The sequence below is a fragment of the Eleutherodactylus coqui genome, chromosome 1, assembly GCF_035609145.1.
Source record: "Eleutherodactylus coqui strain aEleCoq1 chromosome 1, aEleCoq1.hap1, whole genome shotgun sequence".
Lineage (NCBI taxonomy): Eukaryota > Metazoa > Chordata > Amphibia > Anura > Eleutherodactylidae > Eleutherodactylus > Eleutherodactylus coqui.
In genome coordinates, this window is record NC_089837.1 from 355,827,348 (window position 1) to 355,842,942 (window position 15,595).

The 15,595-nt window shown below is 47.8% G+C and overlaps 1 protein-coding gene across 2 annotated transcripts in view; it reads right to left on the reverse strand.

The window, feature by feature from the left end:
• Positions 1-13,706, reverse strand: part of RASA3 (RAS p21 protein activator 3) — a 161,841-nt gene extending 148,135 nt beyond the window's left edge. For both annotated transcript variants that reach the window (XM_066577243.1, XM_066577239.1), the window contains exon 1: positions 13,556-13,706. In XM_066577243.1, the coding sequence (XP_066433340.1) occupies positions 13,556-13,610 (55 nt within the window). In that variant the 5' untranslated portion in view covers positions 13,611-13,706. The remainder of the gene's footprint in view (positions 1-13,555) is intronic.
• Positions 13,707-15,595: the final 1,889 nt, after the last annotated feature.

The following is a 15,595-nucleotide window of genomic DNA, read 5'->3' on the forward strand; positions in this document are numbered from 1 at the left end:
CTGCGTATTTCATGGACCATAACGGCTTACTCCATATGTGGCTCCATGCAAAAAATATCCAGGCCATGTTATACCGGCCAGAGACACGGGGATTAGAGTTACAAGCGATAACCATAGTTATTGCTTCTGGTGGATGGGAATCTGCCCCAATCAGCTCACTCATTGTTCATACATCACAATAGTTTTCTTGGCCATTAGTGGTGAACATCACTGATGTAGAACTTACTTCACCATCATCCCAGAAAATGTGCAAATTCTCTAAAATCCCTGCTACACAAATAATAATTTCCCTTTGGATCAATTCTTCATATCATGGACATAGCCGTTCCTGTAGGTCCCTTTCCCGACTAATGTTCTAAACGCTAGTCTATGATCAGTTTGACATGTGAACCATTTGACAATCCACATTTCTACATTAGTGCATAATATTTTTGGAGATCAGGGATCTTTTTCTTGGACCTCCTGTAGCTCTAGCGATTAGCACAGAATCCATAGGTTCCATGTGCATCGCGCCGTAACTCATCTATGACTCCATACTGTACCTTCATATATTGAATTCTGCAGGAATTCAGGCACGTTTCATTGGACGTCATATTAAGGAGCGGTTATTTCTATAGATGTTTCCCATAATACAGCGAGTATGGAGGCATATGGAGTGGGAACAACGATTTACAAAGCTGGGTGCCTGAGGCCTTACGCATCAAAAACCGCATCATACTTGCGCTACTTATCTGAACCACATGCAAGAAAGCTCCTCAGATTGCACGGACAGGTGTGGAATGCAGTTCTAACCAATACCAACAGAAGCAAATCACCTAATAAACAAGTTACAGTTTAACCAAACACTGAACATCATGCCAAGCCCAACAGCATGTCAACAAGTCAGACTGCTCTCAGGTGGCCTTTGTAGAGGTGAACCAGCACCCACTTCCTTGCAAGGCTTGCATTTTATCAACATACCCCACCCAACATGGTGCTCAAGCAAAAAACAATACAGTAAAGCAATCTAAAGTAGGTGTAACGTAACAATACATACGCAACACCCGTCATAATAGACATTTAAAAAAAATGTAAAAAAAAAACAGAGGCTTCCTCCGAATTCTGCAGCAAAACCAGCCCATAGCATGCTATGAGAAAATGCGATTTCCTGCCCACAAGTGGAAAATGATTGCGGTTTTTTTTTCCACTCGCGGGGGAGAAATTGCAGCACTCTGCAATTTTGTGCGGGCTACGCATAGCCAACTTCCACTAAAGTCAATGGAAGCCGTCCATACCGCGCCCATTCTGCGATCATAACTTTCTGATATGTGTTGGAAATAAAAATGTGGGTAGATGGGATTTCTAAATAATTGCTTTTTTTCCTTTGCATTTTACAGTGTCACAACTTTTTTTTGGAATTAGGGTTGTAAAAAAGGCCTTGTATATTAGATGACGACATATTCCACCCCCACCCCCAAAATCACATTTAAAAGTACAAATTAAGGTTCTGTTATAAAAGGGGTGTTGCTAAGTCTATGGCAGACCTGATGAATCATACAGGTTTTCCATTTATATCGTGTTAATGTTATAAAATACTATGCATTCCTACATTTTATATACATCGCGCTCGCCCGTTTGAAGCTAGCCTAACTCTCTAGATAAGTTTAAGGCCTCCCTCGAGCAGCCTTTTCTCCCCGCGTTTAGCACTGCGTTAAACACTCTCAGAGCCTCCCATTGTTTTTAATGCAGCCTCTCACACAGCCGCTGGATCGCAGCGCTTTTCAGCACTGCGATTTTCGAGCGATGTCTGACCTATTTTTGAGCATTTAGCGCTCCTCATCAATGAGGAGGTACAATAAAAGCTGGCCAAAAAGGAGAGTAAAACGCGGCGCAGCGAATTACATTGCGGCGCTTACAACAATGCCTGTGTGAGGGAGACCCAAGTGGCTAGATTAAAAAAAAAAGTTTGATACAGAAGTAAATCAGAATGGGAGGGGCTCATACATCTCCTTCCTACTCGATCTATTCCTGAATTTTGCAATTTTCGGGAGAAAAAAAAAACAAAAAAAACAAACGACCTTCAAGGAAAAAAAAGAGGTGAATCCACCCTTCCATGTTTCAGTCCCATTTTCCTCTAACCATGGCCCTTTTCATTTCGAGCCTACACACCCACATCAATAAAGTGCAGCTGGGACTACACACAGTGTCTTTGTAGGACGGCAGCTGTGACAGCAACTGTTCCAGCCTGTTGGAATACACTGTCCATCACATGTAGGAAAAGCTGGATGGGATTTTCATAGACTGATGTGCAAGACAGTATTCTAAAATGGGAAGGGATCGGGGAGAAGAAAAAAAAAGGCAAATGAAAGTCAGGCACAAGACGATTGACAAAAGACTGTCTAGCATCAGTCGGCTCCCAGAGCATACCCCTCTTGTAGAACAGGACTTTTCTCCCCTAAAAGGGACCTGCTCAGAGCCTAGGAGGCGAACACACTGGACCACCTCGGAGCTTTCCATGCTGTGTACCATTTGCAATAAGCAAGTTTTCAGTATATAACCGCTGAAAATAAAAGAACTATATAGAAAAGCAATACTTGTATAGCACTAATTAGTGCATTCTAATCTGTAAATCCTTGAACAGTCATTAACTTTTTAAACAACTTTTGCTTATATAATAGCCAATATGACAATTAGAAAAGGCGCAATTTAATTTATTTACCTAAAATGCCATTTTTTTGTGCTGAAAAAAAATAAAAAAATAAAAAATATATATATATTATATATACACATATATATATACACATACATATACACACACAATCTCTAAACTGCAGGCCACTAGGCATTTCCCTCCCCCCCTAATATGTTGGTAAATGTCATCTGTCACTTCAGTCAGCAAGAACAGCAAGATAGGAAATGTAAGGCCGGGCTCACTTGAGCGAGTCGGATTCTGTATGCAGGAGGCCCACAGTGTATTCCGGCTGTGAGCCCTACCGGTGACCCTGCGTACAACACTTTACGGTATTGCGGAGGCACGCAGGTGGTCAGGCACAGTACAGGTTTGTTTGTATTTTCCACGCCATTCTTAGTGATGCCGCGGGTATCCGCAGCCCATACGCAATGTTAATTGCGTATGGGCTGCAGGTGGCACACCTCCATTGACATCAATATAGGCCATCCATGCAGATTCCATGGTAAAATAGAGCATGCTGCAATTTTTCTTCTGCTCACGGAGTATGCATGCCTTTCAATGCTGTGTTTTACCGCGGATCGTCCTCACTGACAACGATCGCAGATTCCGCAATTCAAATCTGGCTGTGCGAGAATGGACTAAAAGATGAATTATCTTGCTTACTGAGGTCTACAAGAGCAGAGGGAGGAGGAAGAGGATAAGATTTGCTGTTGGAACTAACTAGCAGTAATGGACTGCTAGTCACATTTACACTGCTCAGTACTGCTGTACACTATCCTACCTGATGAGATTGGGTATGTGTGTGCACTGACAGCAGACTCTGCAGTTCTCTGCGCACAATCTATACTAGACAGCATAACACCTCTTGTGAGAAAACAAAAGGAAGGGGAATGGTAAAAAAAAATAAATTCTATGATACAAGTCATATGTTGGTCAGGTAGACTGCTATTCTTCATGTCCAGACGTGGCAGCATGTTCTGAAAGGTCATTAGGTATGCCTTGTTCATTTTATAGAGACAAGTATACCTTTGAACACCATTGTGTAAAAAGTTTATGTAAACTCTAGTATCACTTTTTTCCTTCTGTCACTTGTTTTAGCTTTTTCAGAAAACATTCTGTTTGTAGATGAAGTGTCAAGAAGCTGCTGTTGCCATACTTCTGTTTTCCGGAATCCCTAATAGCATATAGCTTCAGATGAGCTGTACACCAATAGTAGGATGAAGCGTAACAGAATGAATACTATTTTTCTGAATATTCTGCAGCTTTTTGGATTAATGAAAAATTGCATTGGGAAAAAAAAAAACAGCCACTATTGTGTGATGTACCGTAGACGTTGCCTACGTGAAGTTTTGCTTGTATAGGAATCATAGTAGCAGAGCCATAAAATGATGAGTGCAAACAGCATATTACCATGGCAGTGTAGCTCACGTCCGGTCACAGGTTTCTGTGCGGTCAGATGGCAGCACCCATCATAGTTTACGTATATTAAAGGGGTTCCAGAGACTGGGCTGCAGTACCAGGAACACAGACAACTATATATATCCCTGGGCTAACTAAAGGCTTTCCAGTGATTGTGTCTTCTCATAGTAGAAGAGCTTTATCAGAAGTAACAGAGCAGGAACAAGAAATACTGGACAAGATACCTTCCACATTTCAGACCTACCACTAGTGGTCCTCCTTCATAGCTACATCCCTGGACCTTTGTAGACCAGTAGAAATGTGGCACTCGCCAAGGAGAAGCCATCAATATTTAAATTCCAGAAAACCCCTTTAAAAGTTGCATATAATATCTTAACTATACAAGCCAAATGAGCCAAGCCGCTCTGGTTACCCACACAAATCTAAAGTAACCGTTCACAGCTGTAGTTGTCGTCCACATGAAAATACAGACAGGAAGACGGATGAAGACTTATGCACTCACAGAATTAAAATAAGGGTTACACTAAGATCTGTAGATAGCAGCTTATTGGCCGTCTCATTGGAGTAAGAGTAACCATTTATACTACATATTAATGGGGAAAAAGTATGCCAACTACGTATCGAGTGCCCAATGCCAACCATGTGTTTGTTAATATGTCCACTAGAACAGATTTTGGGAAATGCAGTTTCTAGCTACCATGTCACACATGTGGCAAAACAAAATTGGAAATGCGAATTCAAAAAGGCAGCATGTGTTAGATTATTTTTGTAGGGAATATAGCAAAGAACTGCAAAACATTCCACCCGTTTCGCTGTGGTTGTCACCCCTGTAAAATGAATAGGGGGGGGGGGGGGGGGGAAATCCACCAGCATTTATTAAATACGGCTGCGGATTCAGAAAATCCACACCGTTGGCCAGTTTCCATTTGGAAAAAAACATTCTGCAGTATGTGGCTAAGATTAGTTTAATATCATCTACATGTGATGCGATGTGCTGCAGATGCTTCACCCATAAGTCAGGACAGCAGATCTCCTGCAGTTCTGTCCCGTGTGCTATTCTATAAGCCACCGTCCAATCTGGGAGTAAAGTGAGATTTTTGCCTATAATGTTATTGATTGGTAAAGCCATTTAAGCCCCTCTTCCTTCCTACTATATACAGCACTTTATGTGAGGTGTTAAGACGACCAGCACTCCTGAGACGGACCGTCTTTATTTGAAGTTCCTTCCTGCCAAGTATGCAGTTTTTTTGTTTATTTAGGTATCATTTCGAGGGTCATGGATGTTGGTAAGCTTTGATACAGTAGATGTGAACTGGTTCTCTGAGGGATCTTTTTGATTAAAGAGGTGAAACACATCAGACCTAAAGGCCCATTTACACGAAACGATGATTGCTCAAAATTCGCTCAGTTTTGAGCGATCCTCTTTGCATAACTCGAAGTAGCTAATTAGCTACTAATGAGTTAATGCAGGCAGAGCAGGATACCGTTGATCGCTCCGAGAACAATGCAGCTGTTTTGTATATGCAAACACCTGCTCTGTTCTCAGGGCTTTCAGCTGGTGTCGCACTGAGAATTGCTAGCGGGATACCAGCTGAAAGAAGGCTATCAGCATCGCACACTGAGAAAATCAGCGGGCGGCGCTGATAAGGCTCATTGCTAATTTCTAGCTGACTAGAAATGAGCGATGAACAAACAGCGCACGATAGCCGCGCGTTTAGAGGCAACGGTTAACGCTTGAAAGTCGAAGTCACAGCTGGATTCCACTGCGGGACCCAGCATGTTCGTGTGTAGCCGGCTTAAGTCCATTGGGTCCAAAGGGCATCAGTAGTATCCGATGTGTGATAGATCAAGCGATGTACCTTTGTTTTCTTCATGATTGAGAACTAGGATACGTGTGCGCAGAAGCTTACGCCTGTTAGACTCCTCCCCCTACCTTTTTATCCAGACTTGGTATAATGGAAGTGCGATTCTGTGGAACTATAGGCTCCAGGTGTTGCAGACATAATGAGCTCTAATCCTACTACAGACCCCAATAATGCAACCCTATATACGCATCAGACTTCCACTACAACCTCTTGTACGGTCACTCCACTTTCGTAAATTGGGATCTATCAAATTCATTATTTTGGTGGGAAAACCAAATCTGTATGTAGGGCTATTCTTGCTGTCAAATCTGAAAGTACTGAACACAACCCAATATGCTCAAACTGATGACAGTTTTTACATAATATTAGAAGATGCCCTAAATTTTTTATTACAGTGACCGTGCAGTCCTGGAGAAGCAAAGATGGCCAAACCACTTCTGACTACCTGGTGTACAATGGGCATTAGTATGCATCAGAAGCCTACAACACTGCATGATGATTGGCCTAGCAGTGTGCTCATGTGAACAGTACTGGCCAATCAAAGCAGGCGTAGTCTTCTACTAATGCACAGTCTGCATCGGGCAGAGAAGCTTGTGTTTCTGGACCTGAAGGTCACTTTAAGAAATTGGCCTGATTCAGCTTGATGGTTGATGCATCACATTGCTACTTCAGTTATTTTATAACACTTACGTAAATCTAGAGACAAAGGCTGCTTTCACATCCACGCTGGAAGCTTTTTTCGGAGGTTCCATGGCAGTTTCGGCACAAAATGTGCATCCAGGACTTAGTCTGGTAAAATGCTGGTCAACTGAATGGACCCTATTATAGTTAATGGGGTCTATTCGGTTCCGTCATAAGAACTCCTCATCCAGCCAGGGGATTCCCCTTTCCTGCTCTCATAACGGAGCATAAAAATTCCCCGACGCAGATGTGAAAGCAGCCAGAGCGAGGTAATTGAACAAAACTACTTTACTCTGGACAGAGGAAGCAATTTCCTTTCTACTTCTCACTTCCTTATCTGAATTAAAGACTGTTATAAGATGTTGGTCACATGTAAGTAGATGAAAACTTTGCAATTTAACCAATTGATCACATTTGTCAGGTGAATTATAAGGGTTTCACTCTCTAAGGGGGCACTCAGACAGGCATTTTTTGGGTCATAACAACCTAATAGGCTATTGCCATGGACCAATGAAAATCGAACTGCACAGACAATCTCCAGATGCCGTTTGAGGATTTTTTGCAACTAAAATGCTTAAGGTCATGTGACTAAGCCCTGAGAAGTGTGAACATGTAGGAGAGGCACTTTAACATAAGGCACTGTGAACATTGGGACTAAAAAGGGTTATTTCATATTTAAAGGGGCTGTACCACAAAACCAAGTTATCCCTCTATCCACAGTATAAAAAATAAATACTTCACTCAGTTCCCTGTCCAAAAGGGTCTAGAACATATCATAAATCTGTTGCAGAGTATTTTAAGTTATTTGCAGCAGAAAACAGTCAAAATCTCAGCGGTCAATCCAAAGCAAGAAATAAACAATGCTACATGCAGAGGTTAAATATGCAATGTGTCACAAATGTATGCACTTAACATGGACATGCAAATAAGCCAAAGAACAGAACCGTATTGAGAGGACATTGGGAACTCATGAAACAAGAAATGAGTCCCAGGGGTGAGATGAACTGGGGAAGAAGGGAGGAGAGAAAGCGGAAAGAGGGGGGGGGGGGGGGGAAGCCCCACAGACAGAGGAGGAACGAAAATTATAGGTGGGAAAGGGAACTAAATTCTGGTGTGTTCTGAGAGTCAAACTAGTAGTACGAAGTTTTCAGAATTTTGACATAGGTACCCTTGAGTGAAGCTGTAAGATCCTCAATCCTCATGATGTCCTGTACCTTGTTGAACCATAGAGAAATCAAATTTGGTCCCAAGATCAGCCAGGTAGGGGCCAATCCCAAAATATGTGCAATATTGTTCCCTGCTCTACCCCCAAATCTCCAATATTTTGGAGATACTGAAGACATAAGAGCATGTAAGCAGAATATATACCAGCGTGAGGGCATTTTGAAGCTAGTTTCTCCTACTGGCCATAGAGGATTTGTGTGCAAGTATATATTCTGTGTTTTTCTTGAGTAGAAAAAGAATCCTGCAAATCCCTTTCTTAATAAGTAAATAAGGACTCTGCAGATCTGGGGAAGAAATTAACAAGGCATAAATAAGTGAAAGGGTTTGGCAGGGCCTATGGCACTACAGACGTGTTCGAAAGGAGTCAGCATGCATGAAGAGTTAAAAAGGATGTGGAAAGATGTGACGAAGTTGGAGTATCTACCAAGAGGTGTGAGGAGTCCACCAAGAGTCATTCTGGAAATAATGGCAAGCACATTTTTGTGATAGACAAGCCATTGGTAGAATCCTGGTGGAAAAGCAGTGGTCCCCAGAAAAGGAAATAGGAGGGATGGAGAAGACGAAAAACCTGTCCTGGAGAAGAATCATGAAGCTACCTTCAAAGTTGAACTAATGGAGGGATGCGCCTGTGCCTCCCGAGGTATCTGGTCAAGCAACAAGAGCATCACTGAGAGACACGTCGGAAGGAAAGATTGTTCCAGGGAGACCCAATGCTTGAATTCCATATGCCTACATCAGTCGACAACCTGTACCAAATGGGAAGCTTAATGAGAAGCAAAGAAGTCTGGAAGACCGAATCCCCCTCCATCTAGGGTAGAAAAAGTTGAGCATGCAATACGGGATGGTTTATTCGCCCAAACAAATTTAGATAAAGAAAGGAAGGAGCTTAAAAAATAAACAAAGTATGTTAATAGGCAAAGCCTGAAAGTAGTATGAAACCTGGGGCAAGATATTCATTGTATATATAGCGCATCTGCCAAAGCAGAGGAGAGTTCCTTTGGTCAACTTCAAGTCAGACTTAAGACCTTGCAGAAGATGGGGGTAATTACCGTAACCGATTCAGGCATTAAAAGGTCTCCAATCAGATGCATACTAAAAAGGTATGTAATTTGGTCTCTAGACTAATGAAAGGAGTAAGAGCCACTTAGTTCGTTAACCGAAGGTCAGGCAACGTGGTTCTGGTGACCGTGAGAAAGAGTAGGTCATTCACATGTTTGTCCCCCACCTACCTGGACCCCAGACATATCAAGGTTGGAACGGACATGGCAAAGGAGGTATTCCAAGCATAGAATAAAAATGAGGGGTGATAAGGAACAGCCCTGTCAGGTGCCACTGGAGATGTGAATGGGTTCTGAAGGGTGGCCATTTGTTTTCACCATGGTGGACCGGTGAGGAGTAAAAGGTTAAGATCCACCTCAGCATATTGGTGCCTAGTCCAATAAACATAAAATCCCTATTGAAAGCTTTATCCACATTTGTGGAAAGCAGGTGCTCCCATGATGAATTATATTAACGGCTCTAGAGGTGCCATCGCGAGCCTCTCTAGAGGGCATAAAGCCCACTTGGTCTCAAAGAATGATATGTTGTAAGAAGAGACCGCCTTGACTCTGTAGCAGGCTGTGTGCACTCAATGGCCATAGAGATGAATGAGAGTGCGAATGCACAGCCTTCTGAAAAGTGTCAGAAGTTTATGGTGCTTATCGTTAAAGGGGTTGTCATTAGAAAACAAAAATTCTATACTCGCCTATTCCTCCCCCATCAGTCTGCTTACCGCATCTTTTCCTGGCTCACCTCACCGCAAGCCAGACGATTGTTTGTCTTTCAGTGATGCAGCGTCCATTCTCTGCATTCTCCTTCCTGCAGGGCAATGTACCCAGTCACTAGTGATGTAGCGGTCACTGCCTAGCAGGGAATGCCGAGCTATTGCAGAGACTGCACATGCACGCTGTCTCTCTGCAATAGTATATGAACTCTTGCGGAGAAATAGCGCGCATGCGCAGACTCGCCAGACGATCGGCATTCCTTCCTAGGCAGTGAATGTTATATCACTAGTGACGTAACCTACACTGACCTGCTGGTAGAAGATTGTAGAGAATGGATGCTCCATAACAAGAAGAGGATCCAGCCGGCTTATGGTGAGGTGATCTGGGGTCTAGAGAAGATCAGCGAGGAGAAGATGCTTGAAGAAGGCTGCCTGGGGAGGAATAGGCAAGTATTGTTTTTTTGGTTTTTTGTTTGTTTTTTAAAGTGACAAAACCCCTTTAATAAGTCTCCCCCAATATCTAAACACGCATAAAATCCCTTTTTGCAGTAAACACGTTTGCAACGGTGATGCGACAGGTGATGTGACCGGAGCATGACAGAAAGAAAAACATTTGTGGTTAACTTGAGAAGGACTCCACCTTAGTGAAAAAAAACTTCTCAGCCAATTTGACACTTGATAGAAAACCACAACCAAACTGTTGGTTTTCCTCTGTAGGGGAAATCTCAAACTGAAACAAAATTATATATGCTTGAAAAATATTTCTTAATGAATTACAGGGCACATCTTTATAGAACATGTAGATAATACACTGAATATACCAACACAGCTCTAGGGGGTTAGCTAAACTACTACAAACTAAGATAAGGAGAAGTCTAAGTATAGGCTGCTTTCACAGCTGCTTCAGGGGTTCTGTTATACTGCTGTTTGGGGAGCAGGAAAGGGGAATCCCCTGGACAAACTGTTGCATCTTATGATGGAACCCAACAGCGCCGGATGAACCTCATTGACTATAATGGGATCCGTTTGGTTTCCGCTCAGCTGTCCAGCATTTTACCGCAAGAAAAGGCGCTGCATGTAGTACTTTTTCTTCCGGTATTTTGGGCCAGATCTGCGACAGATCCTCCGGCCGGAGACCCCAACGCAGAGGTGACCCCGGCCTGAGCAGAACAGGTCACCGTAAACACTTCGCATTGACAGCAGACTGGTGAGCGGTCTTCATTCCAAGCACCAGGCTCATGTTTATTGTTTCACACATGGGGGTAAACAAGTAAAATGTAACAATATCGATCCTTTGACACATTATTAAATGCAGTGGCAGACAAACCCTCGCCATCCTTTGACGCGTGTGAAACACTCGCATGTGAGGATCGCAGTTTAACAGAAGTGATGCGGTGCCCTTTTGAATCAATTACACCTTGCATCATCGCGAAAGACGCCAGTTCGCAAGCGCTCACCTGTGTGACTGTAGCCTTAGAATGAGGGGGAAAAGGCAAATAAAGGATTCTTCTCATGTGTAACTTCTGGGCTTCTCAGAACACACAGAAATTGTGCGCAACAATCGCCCATGTAAATGCCGCCTCAGGCGTTAATCAACATGGCACTATAAGGGTGGTTTGGGTACCCACAGCCCCGACCCAGTCTGAGCGGTAACACATACAACTTTACTAGACACTGCCCAAATAGCTAGCCCACCCCAGCCTGATGCAGATCTGTACCACGGCCCGACTGCCAATGCTAGCACTCCCGACATCTTACATGACAGAGGTAACTTTGGCCCCCTCGGATGCCGGGGCCACTGCAGTCTCTCCTTTAGCTTCATCTGCTCAGATGCCAGAATTTGGGTTTATAAAGCCATATTTTATTAGTTAGAAAAGGGAATAAATCAGCACACTTTAGCGGGTGATTGGCTGCGGGGACATGTTGTATATCGTATACCATATCCATCACAAAGTAACAGGACAACCAGGACGTTTATTACACGTGCCAAGCAAAATTGTCAGCTCTGCCAACGTTGGAAAGTCCAGTTATGTGACCAGATTAACAGTATATACATGTAGTAGTATACAGCTAGGTACACAGCTGGCTCTGGGGATGGCAGGAGGCACTAGAAGAGAAATATTCTAAGTATCCCATTCATCCATCTTCTCACAGTGGCACTGGAGAGCAGTGAGGTCCAGTGCATACTGGCTGACAACAGTATGGTCCACTATATGCTGGCTGATGGCACTGGAGAGAAGTGCATACAAGCTAACAGCAGCCAGGGTGCAGTGCTCTCCAGTGCCCGCTGTCAGCCACTATATTCTGGACCTCACTGCTCTCCGGCGCCGCTGTCAGCCAAGGTGCAGTGCTCTCCAGCGCCGCTGTCAGCCAGGGTGCAGTGGGCTATGCTGCTGTTAGCTTGTATGCACTTCTCTCCAGTGCTGCTAACAGCAGCATGGCCCACAGCACCCAGGCTGACAGCGGGCGCTGGAGGGCACTGCACCCAGGCTGACAGCGGGCGCTGGAGGGCACTGCACCCAGGCTGACAGCGGGCGCTGGAGGGCACTGCACCCAGGCTGACAGCGGGCGCTGGAGGGCACTGCACCCAGGCTGACAGCGGGCGCTGGAGGGCACTGCACCCAGGCTGACAGCGGGCGCTGGAGGGCACTGCACCCAGGCTGACAGCGGGCGCTGGAGGGCACTGCACCCAGGCTGACAGTGGGCGCTGGAGGGCACTGCACCCAGGCTGACAGTGGGCGCTGGAGGGCACTGCACCCAGGCTGGCAGCGGCACTGGAGGGCACTGCACCCAGGCTGACAGCGGGCGCTGGAGGGCACTGCACCCAGGCTGACAGCGGGCGCTGGAGGGCACTGCACCCAGGCTGACAGCGGGCGCTGGAGGGCACTGCACCCAGGCTGACAGCGGGCGCTGGAGGGCACTGCACCCAGGCTGACAGCGGGCGCTGGAGGGCACTGCACCCAGGCTGACAGTGGGCGCTGGAGGGCACTGCACCCAGGCTGACAGTGGGCGCTGGAGGGCACTGCACCCAGGCTGGCAGCGGCACTGGAGGGCAGTGAGGTCCAGAATATAGTGGCTGACAGCAGGCACTGGAGAGCACTGCACCCCGGCTGACAGTGGCACTAAAGAGCAGTGAGGTCCAGAATATAGTGGCTGCCAGAGGGCACTGGAGAGCACTGCACCCTTGCTGACAGCAGCACCAGAGAGCAGTGAGGTCCAGAATATAGTGGCTGACAGCGGGCACTGGAGAGCACTGCACCCTGGCTGACAGTGGCACTGAAGAGCAGTGAGGTCCAGAATATAGTGGCTGCACCCTGGCTGACAGCGGGACTGGAGAGCGGTGAGGTCCAGAATATAGTGGCCGACAGCAGCACTTGAGAGCACTGCACCCCGGCTGACAGCGGCACTGGAGAGCAGCGAGGTCCAGTATACAGTGGCACTGGAGAGCGCCCCACTCCGGTGACAGCGGCACTCAGGTCCCGGCACACAGGCTGACAGCAGCACTGGAGAGCGCGGCACTCCGACTGACAGCACTCAGGTCCGGGCACACAGGCTGACAGCGGCGGACATGACTTTGTATTCCAGTCACTGAGGACTTGGGATTTTCCGGCGGGACAAAAGAATGGCAGCTTTGTAGCACGGGACGCCGGAGGTTCTGCCAGCAGGTGAGGCGGCGGCTCCCCTCCGGTGCAGCTTCAGATGTGCCGCCTATTCCCGGGGACGGAACAAAGGCTGGCAGCACCGGAGGACCCTGCGGCTCCGGCTCCTCCGCTCACTGGTGCAGCCTGCACGCCGCTCCCATCACCTGCGAGCAGCAGTCCCAGCACAGCCGGCTGTGGAGCCGGGAAGTACTGCAGTCCGGCGGCATCACACAACTTACTGCCGGCCCCCGGGCTCATCACACCGGCACACGCCGCACAGCTCCGCGCTCACCTATCTTGATCCTGACGCTCTGGAAGACCCGGATCCCCTCCTCCTCCACCGCCATGGCGCTCCGTGCTGCGGCTGCTGCTCCGGCCACTGCCGCTCTGAGCCTGGGCTCCTGGATGCTAAGTCCTAATGGGCTGAAGGACCTCTCGCGACGTCATGCCCACGTGACCAGACTCCTGGGTGGGAGGAGCCGCGGTGGAGTTTGCTATAAAGTCTTGTTCCGATCTGCAGCGAAGTCATTATGGAGCTACCTAGGAAGAGAGTTGGGGTCCCCAGCTTCTTAGCAGAAACTGCAGAAATCTGTGGGGGTCTGTCTACACAGGGCTGCAATGCCCTGCAGTACTGAGGTGTCGGTGTGCGGTAGAGTGCAATGCTCTGCAGGGACTGGTACTTCTGTCTACCCAGGGCTGCAATGCCCTGCAGTATTGAGCTGTCCGTGTGCAATGCTTTGCAGGGACTGGTACTTCTGGCTGCACTGGGATGCAGTCCTCTGACGGATTGGGGTTCTACTCTGCATAGACTATGGATCTGGAATGTTCTGTATGGGCTGGGTGCTGTGATTATACCAGAAGGCAATATAGAGTTCACTTAGAGGTAGTGGGGCCCTGGGATGCTGCGCCCCCGCGTGCAGCAGCGCGGAGGGGCCCTGGGATGCTGCGCCCCCGCGTGCAGCAGCGCGGAGGGGCCCTGGGATGCTGCGCCCCCGCGTGCAGCAGCGCGGAGGGGCCCTGGGATGCTGCGCCCCCGCGTGCAGCAGCGCGGAGGGGCCCTGGGATGCTGCGCACGCAGCAGCGTGGAGGGGCCCTGGGATGCTGCGGCCCCCCCCCCTGCGCACGCAGCAGCGTGGAGGGGCCCTGTGATGCTGCGCCCCCCCCCTGCGCACGCAGCAGCGTGGAGGGGCCCTGGGATGCTGCGCCCCCCCCCCCCCCTCCCGGCGCGCAGCAGCGTGGAGGGGCCCTGGGATGCTGTGCCCCCGCGTGCAGCAGCGGGGAGGGGCCCTGGGATGCCCCCCCCCCAGCGCGCAGCAGCGTGGAGGGGCCCCGGGATGCTGCGCCCCCCCCCCCCCTCCCGGCGCGCAGCAGCGTGGAGGGGCCCTGGGATGCTGTGCCCCCGCGTGCAGCAGCGTGGAGGGGCCCTGGGATGCTGCGCCCCTGCGTAAGTATAACACATATCCCCAGACTCCATGAGTCACCTACTTTCAGCCCATAAGCTTATCCTATAAGGCTATAAGTAATGGCCCTTTTTCATGGATGCGTTCAGATTCCAGCACTCCTGTAGGATTCTGAACGATAATGGTCCTGTGCAAATGCCTACAGTGACTGAACGACTCTGCTTACTATGAATAGAGATGGGGGTTGGGGAAAGGAGAGCGCTCCTCGGTCCGCTCTGCTTGCATGCTGGCAGCGCTGTGAATTAGGCCTCCTTCACACGGGCGACACAGCATCGCCACGAGAAAATTGCAGCGATATTGCATTGCTGGTCTGTGCGATATTGCTGGGGGGCTTGAAATGTAAGCCCTACCCTGAAAATAAGTCCTAACTGCAGAAAAAAATAGTAAAAAGTATACTTCACCTAGAAGCGCTGTCCGAGGCTCCACTGCAGCTTCTTCCTGGTCCCTGGCACTGGTCTTCTTCATCTCTTCTGGCCGGGGATTGAAAAATCCCCACCTCCTGCAAGTGCTGGCTGTAATTGGCTGACTCTTAGCCAATCAGAGCCAGCGCTCGATGAATGGCTGTGATTGGCTAAGCGTCAGTCAATCAGAGGCAGCGCTTCCAGTAGGCGGGGATTTTTCATTCCCCGGCCAGAAGAGCTGAAGAAGAATCGTACCGGGGACCCAGGGAGAAGATGTGGCTGGGTTGACAGCGCCTGTAAGGTGATGCATACTGTTTTTTTTTGCTTTTTTTCCCCTGTAGTTTAGGGCTTTCACAGTGGATTTCCTACTGGCAAAGTTGCATCACACTGCAAGAAAATCCCATATGCGTTCTGGGCATATCGCAGGACCCGCAAGGTTTTTGTGTCGGGTTGTCGCATGCTACAAAACAT